At 36.9% G+C, this 10,142-nt stretch overlaps 1 protein-coding gene across 1 annotated transcript in view; it reads left to right on the forward strand.

The window, feature by feature from the left end:
* MACROD2 (mono-ADP ribosylhydrolase 2) overlaps positions 1-10,142 on the forward strand; it is a 289,962-nt gene that overhangs the window by 15,444 nt on the left and 264,376 nt on the right. The window contains exon 2 of the mRNA XM_007946386.1: positions 417-498. Within this exon, the coding sequence (XP_007944577.1) occupies positions 417-498 (82 nt within the window). The remainder of the gene's footprint in view (positions 1-416; positions 499-10,142) is intronic.

A 10,142-nucleotide genomic window follows, 5' to 3' on the forward strand; every position in this document is an offset into this window, starting at 1 on the left:
CTCTTTGTTTACTGACATACTTTATTGTCATTCTGCTCTACACCTCTCTAGTGACTGTTTTATTGGAAATAAAGTCTAGGTATCCTGTTGGAATATCAGATCTTAATTATAGCTTGCTTCACAGTGGCTTATTGTCATTTATTATTTCTTATTTAATTTACATAACACCTTCCTGACAAAGAGTCCATGAGCCTATTTATCTAAAGAGCTTGTGTATGTGTGCATGCATGTGCATGCATATGCTCACACAGAAACATATGCACACAATTTAATGTCAGTCAATGCTCTGATGTAGTCAGCAGTATAGCACCAAATATCTTTAGGAAGTGTCCACATTTTTTTTTTTCCAAGATCATGTTTTGAGAAGGCAGTTGCCATATTTCCTGTCATTTTGAGTGTCTCTTGTTTGCTTCTAGGTGGATCGGATCATCTTCTGTGTCTTCTTAGATGTGGACTTCAAAATCTACAAAAAGAAAATGAATGAGTTTTTCCCCACAGGTGAGTGAAATAATATATTTCTTTTGGAATTAGTGAATTGAGAAATGAAAGTGTCACTTATATTTCTATTAAAGGTTGTTACAAATCTGATTCCACACATCAGTCACCCCTAGCAACTTGTGTCACAGATTTAAGGAACAGAAGGTCACAGGAAATCCAGGCTATAGACCTCACTATGTCACTGTGTTGCTTTCAAAAAGTCAATTCATCTCTTGGGGCTCACTTTCTCACCTCAAAAGTGAGAGATTGGACCAAATTACTCCTAAAGATTCTTCTAGCTCTAAATTTCATGAGCTGCAATTCCTCCCTTATACACATAAATTCTCCAGTCCTTGTACATACATCGACCATGTTAAACACTTTTGTGGGAAATTGAGAGGATCCTTGTTGTTGAAGTTCAAACTGTTCTGGCATTCTACCCTTATCCCACCAATTTTTTACCTCCACAACTACAAGAAAGATAGTCTCACATTCTAAAGCAATCTGAGAGCACTTGTCATTCATCTTTTCACACTTCTTTTTATAATGTAACAGAAACCTCAGGGTTATTAAAGATAATAGAATTTTGAGAATTGATTTATATTGATTGCATGTGTGATTAGCTGTATTTGGTTAATATGAATATTTCCCCCTACTATCCCTCTTCCAGTCTCTTAAGGCTGAGGTTGTATAATGCCTTGTTATTTTTATGGTGCCAATAAAGTCCTAGTGCCAGAAGTGCTTTTCTTTGCCATGGTAAGAACTATCTCCAAGAAATTTCAATCCCATGTGAGCATAGTTGGTGCTTGTTTTTCTGAGAGCTTCATTTTAAAGGTTTGCATCTCCATTTGAAGTGGATTTTAATGTAATGGGTGACTCTGGCATGTGGAAAGAAGAGAATGAAGGACTACTGGCTCATATTCACCCTTTATACAGCTACATAATAAAGAGGCCACCCGCCAGCTGATCAGAGTAACCTGGGGATAGCTGCCCAAACAGATGTAGCTACTGCCAAAGATGTTCAATACTGTGATAATTTTCAAAGTGGTCTGAATTCTTCTGGGTATTTGAAGTCCTTCTTGCTAGTTTTGTAATTGAAAGACCTATCTTCCAAGTATATTTAATTTTGGAATTTAGAATATTTCCCGAACTAGAATATGAACTTAAAAATTTGAAAGACTCCCATATGATGATGAAAAAGGGGATTGTGGTTGTGGTCTCTTATCTACTTGTCCTTCTCCTCTACCCCCATGTTTCATGATTCTTCACTTTTTAAGAAACTCAGCATTTTGCAGAATGTAAAGCTCATAAGAGCTGTTAAATAAGTAGGTTGAAAATGGTTGGATTTAATAAATTTCTAGCAATAAGTCAATGCTTTTTTTTTTTCCTGTTTCATCCCCTTGTCCCATTCATTCATTCTCTTGATTTTCTTTATAATCACAATGAACTGATTGGTGCATGTATTTGTAAGCATTCTTAAAAGGAATTATTTATCATGCAAAAGAATATGACATGCTATGGTGTATGAAAGGAGGTCTGGTGGTGTAGTGGTTATAGCATTCAGCCGCTAAACAAAAGGTTAGCAGTTCATTGGAGGACATTATGCTGAGTGAAATAAGTCAATCACAAAAGGACAAATATTGTATTAGTCCGTTATTATAAAAGTAAAGGAAAGGTTTATCTATAGAAGGAAATTTTCTTTGTTGGTTACCAGGGGGGGGAGGGGAGGGGAAGGAAGGCTGTTAGATAGATAGAGATAAGTATTGATTTGGGTGAAGAGAAGGGCAATGTACCAAATGTGAGTGTCCAATATGGTGGCACTGAGGAAGAGAAAGACATAGAGAGGTACATGGGAGGTACAGACAACAAAGATGAACCCCTTTGCACATACAGTACTGCATTGTCAGTGAAGGCAAACATAGGTATACTGTTGGATAGATGGGTAGACAGGCTGAATGATTAGGTATGTCTATGAAATGGGGAGTGTATCCAAGAACATATATAAGGTTGGCAGACAATGATCCTATAAGTTTATGTGAATGATCAGAATTCCCAGGTGTATAGTAGAGCTGACAAGAGGCAAGGTTGTGGTCACAGCTTGGTCACAGCCAGCTACCCAGAGGGACCGAGTAGTTGAACCTGTGGGCTTGGGACCATAGTCGCAGGGGACATCAAGCTTAGTTGGCATAACATACTATACAAAACATTGTTCCACCTCCTACTTTGACGAGTAGTGACTGGGATCTTAAAAGCAAGCAAGCTGCCATCTAGATACAACAATGGGTCTCTCCTCATCTAGAGCAAAGAAGAATGAAGAAAAGAAAAAAAAAAGTTGGCAGTTCAAACCCATCAGCTGCTCTGTGGTACAAAAATGAAACAGTCTGTTTCTATAAAGTTTTATAACATTGAAAACCCTATAAGGCAGTTTTACTCTGTCCTAAGGATTGCTGTGAGTAGAATCTGCTTAATGGCAGAGTTTTTTGTTTTGTTTTTTTGTGGTGTTTGATGTAAATGTTCTCTGTCTTGTCAATATACTGTAATATTTTACAAGATTTTGTACTTCTTGAGATGTTCTGAAATAATGGCATTGTATTAATTATCCTGTTGTCTAAAAAAATTTATTTCACCCTAACTTATGATAAAAAATAACTTCATAAATATAATCCATTGATATTAAAGCAAAATTATCCATCAATAAGTATTTGCAATGAAGCAAAGCTAAAAATCATACCACAAATAAAAAAGAAAACTGGACAGTTGTAGTGATTGAGAATATATTAATAACTATGCAAATAAATCATTATTTAAAGAATGGCTGGTATAAATAAATCCAAAAATGCATCTCTGTACTGGAGAGAGTGAAACAAAAATGAAATGATCCTTAGTTTCGTATTAGTGCTTTAAGAGACATGCCTTGCTCATAAAATTATTTCCAATACATATTTATAATGCTAAGTATATTTTATATTTTAAACTAGATGTCATAATCTCCCAGATTGTAAAGTATTTCTGCAATGGCCTCAGGGCCTGGAGCAGTCAGCTGCCACACCCAAGGCTGGCAGTTCACCCACCAGCCGCTCCCCGCCAGGTAGCCAGGGCCGTCTCTGGGAGCTCTGCTAGCGTAGTGCCTAAGGCACTTGACTGCTAACCAGAAGGCTAGTGGTTCAAACCCACCAGCCACTTCTCAGAAGGAAGATGGGGCAATCTACTTCCATAGTGATACTGCCTTGGAAACCCAAGGAGGGGTCACTATGAGTCAGGTCCGACTGGATGGCACATAATAGCAACAACAACAAATACGTAATATAAAACAAAGGTGATTGATCTCTAATGGAATATGTAACTGCTAACAATGTTGTTGTTAGTTATCGTGGAGTTGGTTCTGACTCATAGTGACCTGTGTACAACAGAATGAAACACTGCCTGGTCCTGCACCGTCCTTAAAATCGTTGTCATGCCCATTGTTGTAGCCACAGTGTCAATCCATCTCATTGAGGGTCTTCTCCTTTTTCTCTGACCCTCTACTTTACCTCGAATGATGTCGTTGTCCAAGCCCAAAAACCAAACACACTGCCATCAAGTCAATTCAGACTCATCGTAACCCTCATTGGGTTTCCAAGGCTGTAAATCTTTAAGGAAGTAGATTGCCTCATCTTCCTCCCACGGAGCGAGCAGCTGGTTGGTTTGAATTGCTGACCTTCTGGTTAGTAACCAAATGCCGTACTCCCTATGCCACATGCATATAAAGCTGTTAAAATATCATGGCTTGGCTCAGGCCTACTTCAGTCTTCAAAGTAAATTCTTTGCCCTTTAATACTATAAAGAGTTCCGTTGCAGCAGATTTGCCCAAAGAAATATATCTTTTGATTTTTTGACTACTGCTTCCATGGGCATGCATTGTGGATCTAAGAAAAATGAAATTCTTGACAGCTTCAATCTTTTCTCAATTTTTCATGATGTTACTTACTGATCCAGTTATGAGCATTTTTGTTTTCTTTATGTTGAGGGGTAATCCAAAATGAGGTCTGTAGTCTTTAATCTTCATCAATAAGTGCTTCAAGTGTTCTTCACTTTCAGCAAGCAAGATTTAAGTGCGTAGGCCTCATGTCATCACATATCACAGATTATTAATGAGCTTTCCTCCAATCCTGAAGCTGCATTTTTTTCTTATGGTCTAGGGTCTCAGATTATTTGTTCAGCATACGGATTAAATAAATTTGGTGAAAGATACAACTTTGATGCACATCTTTCCTGATTTTAAACTGTGCAATATCCTTTTGTTCTGTTTGAACAATTGCCTCTTGTTCTATATACAGATTCCTCATGAGCACAATTAGCATTCTGAAATTCCCATTCTTTGCAATGTTATCCATAATTTGTTATGACTCACACAGTTGAATGCCTTTGCATAGTCAATAAAATACAGGAAACATCTTTCAGGTATTCTTTGCTTTTAGCCAAGATCCATCTGACATCAGCAAATATATCCCTCATTCCATGGCTTATTCTGAATCTGACTTGAATTTCTGACAGCTAATAGATTGATATAAATTATCTATCAATAATTTGAATTTATGGTTAATTCATAACCAGATCATCTTTGATTAGAATTTAATTTTCCTAGCTGGCTACACATTTCCCACAGGCTGACTTTTGCAGAGTATTTATTATAATGTTCAGAATCCTTCCCAATGCAATAATGGTAGTAGTTCAGGGAAACAAAAAACATTATTACTAAACATATTAGCATAGATAGTGTGTTAGGCTGGGTTCTCTAGAGAAGCAAAATCAGTAAAACATATATACATATATATAGAGAGAGAGAGGAATTTATCTTAGGAAAATGGCTCACACGCTTATAAAAGCCAGCAAGTCCCAAGATCTTGGATCAATTGTGAAGCTGGAGGCTTTTCCTGACTCATGCAGCTGCAGGGGCTGACGAGCTCAAGATTGGTAGGTGGTATACCAGCTGTTGACTCTAACGAATGACGAATCCAAGATCTCCAGACTGAATGGAGGATTGTCCTCTCACTGACAGTTGTAGGCAGCACAACAGGGTCCCGTTCCACAGAAGAGTGTCTCTTTTTCCCAGAATGTCCATAAGTACATTGGAAGCAGGCCACACCCCTAGGGAAACTCCTTTTCAACCAATTGGCTACTCAAAACACATACATCTGATCTCATCATGGAATAACCCACATCAAAACTGTTTAAACCACTCAGAATTGTGGTCCAGCCAAATTGACACATAACTCCAACTACCACAGATATCATTATATATAAACATGTAATGTATTTTTTAAAAAATATGATTGAAAATCTGAGAGAAAGCATGGCAATACATGACATATGCATAGCTACTCCAGTATTAATAATATGAATAACAGCTAGCTTCATGGATTTGCTTGCTGTCAGCCAGATAAACTGTTCATTTCTTTACATGAGTTAAACTTATTAATCTTCATAGTAACTCTACAGAACTAGTTACTATATTAACCCTACTTTTTAGATATGGAAAATGAGGTATACTTGAGGAAATGGTGCATACAAGTATAAAGCAATTGAGCTATATTTTAAAACTGAGAACAGCATCTGTCATTGCACAGTAATAATAGATTTTTTTTCTCAGAGGATCTTCAAAGAAGGCTCGAGCCACCTTGCAGGATACATCCAGAACACTGAATATACCCCTAATTCCATTATCTGCCCATCAATTTTGGAAGCTGCCATGCTTTTCTTTGTTCTTATATCCTGTAAATGTCCTCATGAAAATTCTTCCATCTCAATTGGGTCATATTAGTATTTTATCATGGATCTCAAAATCAAATTCTATCTAAATTATTCAGGCAGCCTAGTTGTCTTACCTACAGGTGAGCAGGCCTTCCAGCATGATCATGGAAGAAGATGGAAAAGTGCCAGTCATGGCAATACAGTACAGAAGGACAGAATCCAATAACAATATATTTTCAACAGTTTTATATCTTGCTATGGGGTAAAGCACATTTGACTTTTTCCTTCCAGATGTATTATTTGAAGTAGAATGCAGCAGCTTTATGGAATTACCATACATTTTGTTTGCAAATAATTTACAGTTATGGTACACTATTATATGGCCTGCAACAAATAATATTTGTATGATTCAACTCAGAAATCTCTTTTTTCTTTACATACAGGGATTGGGTATTTAATAGGTTGGATTTGTTGTGTGTAGTTTTTATTGAATGTGAAACATAAAATACAAGAATTCCTGATCTGTCGTATGGAAGTCACTTTTTTTTTTAATTAGAGTTTAAGTCTTAACAGAGAATTGGAGAATATTAATTTCCTTTATAGTAATAATATAGAATTTACAGTTTTATAGCTATAGCAAAAAATCCTTATGTTGGAAGTTAAGAGATGTCATGGTTAACCAGCTCCCGCTGTTCCAATTTAGGGAAAGTCTTCATTTTCCTATTGTAGTGGTTGTATTGTGTTGTTGTTGTTGCTGCCATTGATGCAACCCTTCCAACTCATGGTAATCTGATTCACAATGGAGCAAAATGCTTCCTGGTCCTGCACTACTATCCTCATGATTGGTTGTAAATCAGATCACTGTGATGTTTAGAGTTTTCATTGGCTGATTTTTCAGAAGTAGGTAACTAGGCCTTTCTTCTTAGTCTGTCTTAATATGGAACCTCCTCTGAAACCTGTTCAACATCATAGTAACATGCAAGCTTCCACTGATGGACAAGTGGTGGCTACACTTGAGGTGCATTGACTGGGAACCAGACTTGAATCTCCCACATAGAAGGCAAGAGTTCTACCACTGAACCACATTAAACTGATTGTCACAAGTAAACTCAAGCTCATGGCAACCTCATTTGTGACAGAGTAGAACCATGCTCCATAGGGTTTTCAATGGCTGATTGGCTGATTTTTCAGAAGTAGCTTTCCAGGTCTTTCTTTCAAGGCACATCTGAGTTGACTCAAACTGCCAATCTTTCAGTTAGTAGCTGAGTGCATTAACCATTTCCCCACCCAGGGCTTAATACTCAGGGACTCCAACAAAGAATTACAGAGACACAAATATCAATATTGCAGAGGATGAGAAACCCTGGTCTACTGTAACTACCTCTCTCTTACCATCCATCCCACTGACGAAGCCTTTACTATTTGGAATGGGTTTATTTCAGCATATTCTGCCTGTTGTCTGGTTGTATTTAGATCTTATGTCCTTTGCCTGGTCTGTGGCTTCTTGGATTCATGACCAATGCCTAGTTTAGGGTTGCGCTCTCTACAGTGACTCTGCACCCCCAGATTTCTATGTGTTGACTTCTGTTAGCCAAGTGCCTCCCCCACCTTTCCTGGTTCTCACAGCACCAGCCCACTCCTGACATCACTCCAATGTCTCTATCATAATAATCTCATAAAATATGATAAAAATATTATATACATTTATGTACCTAATGAATAAGTATGGATGTGCAGGCTAATATACAGAAGAAAGAAGAACAAAATCACCAATTATTCTCCTTCATACTTCAAACAATAAATTTAATTGCTTCTTTAACAATTTCCATTTTTACCATTGACTATTGCTTAGTAAAATTATCTTGTGAGTTCACAGAGATGTTTTAATTTTAGAAATCTTCAACCTCTTGGTAATATCCACGCTGAATTGACTCATTAAGAATGAAAACACATATGACTGAACAATGTATCTATCATTCTCCATCTTATTAACCCTGAAAACAACGAATTTGTCTGTTTTTCCCACTAAGATATTGATATAATTTTACACAATACTTGTGTCAGTTTATCTATTGTTAGATTCTATTCCGACTCATAGTGATATTATATACAACTTAATGAAACATTACCTAATCCTGTACCATCCTCAAAATCATTGCTGTGCTGCAACCACTGTATGAATCCATCCCATTGAGGGTCTTCTTCTTCTTTTTCTTTCTTTTTTTTTTTTTAATAATCCTGTACTTTATCAAGCATGATATCCTTCTCCAGGGACTGGTCCCTCCTGAAAACATGAACAAAGTACAAGAGGTGAGATCTTGCCATCCGTATTTCTAAGGAGAATTCTAACTACATCTCACCCAAGAAAATTTATTTCATCTTCCAGGAGCCTGTGATCTATTCAATATTCTTTCCAACACAGTATTCAAAAGCATCAATTCTTCTGCTGTCTTCTTTATTCATTGTCCAATTTTCACATACATATGAAGCAAGTGACCATACCATGACTTGGGTCAGGAGCACCTTAGTCTTCAAAGTGACATTTTTGCTCTTTAACACTTTAAAGAGGTCTATTGCAGCAGATTTGCCCAGTGCTATATATCATTTGATTTCTTTTCTGCAGAGAAAGTGGATCCAAATAAAATGAAATCATTGACAACAACAATCTTTTCTCCATTTATCATGAGTCAATAAAACACAAGTAAACATCTTTCTGGTAGTCTCTGTTTTCAGCCAAGATCCATCTGACATCAACAATGATATCCTTCATTCCACATCCTCTTCTGAATTAAACATGAATCTGGCAGTTCCCTATCTATGTACTGCTACAACCATTTTTAAATAATTTTCAGCAAAATTTTACTTACATCTGATATTAATGACATCGTTCAATAATTTCTGCCTTCTGTTGGATCACCTTTCTTTGAGATGGGCAAAAACATGGATATTTTCCAATCAGTTGATCTGGTACCTGTCTTCCAAATTTCTTGGCATAGACAACTGATATTCTGTCAAATCCTGGAGCCTAGCTTTTGCCAATTCTTTCAGTGCAGCTTACACTTTTTCCTTCATTACCATCAGTTCTTCATCATATGTACCTCCTAAAATGGTTGCATATTGGCCTGTTGTTTTGGGTGCTGTGACTCTGTGTATTCTTCTATATTCCTTTGTGACATTCGGTATTTTACTGTTAGAATCCTTCAATATTGCAACTCAAGGCTTAAATTTTTTCTTCAATTCTTTCAGCTTGAGAAATGCCAAGTGTGTTCTTCTCTTTTGGTTTTCTAACTCCAGTTTTTGGCACATTTCATTATAATTCTTCACTCTGTCTTCTCAAGCCACTCTTTGAAATCTTCTGTTCAGTTCTTTTATATTTTTTTCCATTTACTTTAGCTACCTCTACATTCAAATTTGTCCTTGAAGAAGTGCAGTCACAATACTCCTTAAAAATGAGAGTGGGCAGACTTCATCTCACCTACTTTGGTCAAGTTGTCAGAAAGCATCAGTCCCTGAAGAAGGATACCATGCTTGGTAAAGTAGAGAGTGAGGTGAGCAAAACAGGGGAAGACCCTCATTGAAAGGGACTGATGCACTGGCTGCAAGGATGGGCTGAAGCATAGCAGGTTTTGTGAAGATGGTGCAGGACTCGGAAGTGTTCTGTTGTATTGTGCATATGGTTGCTATGAGACCAACTAGATGATACATAACAACACAATGTTCAGTGGTGAGTTTTAGAATCTCTTCTGATACCAATTTCAGTATTTTCTTTCTTCTTTTTCTTTTTAATGACCTTTTGCTTTTTTTATGCATGATGTATAATGCATACATTGTGGGATGACTTGTCATCCCACAAGTCATCTGGTCTTCAGTTCTTGGTGTTCAATGCATCAAATCTATTCTTGAGATAGTCTCTAAATTCAAGTGGGATATAATCA

Source organism: Orycteropus afer, unplaced genomic scaffold (assembly GCF_000298275.1).
Source record: "Orycteropus afer afer isolate SDZICR_OR568_19922 unplaced genomic scaffold, OryAfe1.0 scaffold00158, whole genome shotgun sequence".
NCBI lineage: Eukaryota > Metazoa > Chordata > Mammalia > Tubulidentata > Orycteropodidae > Orycteropus > Orycteropus afer.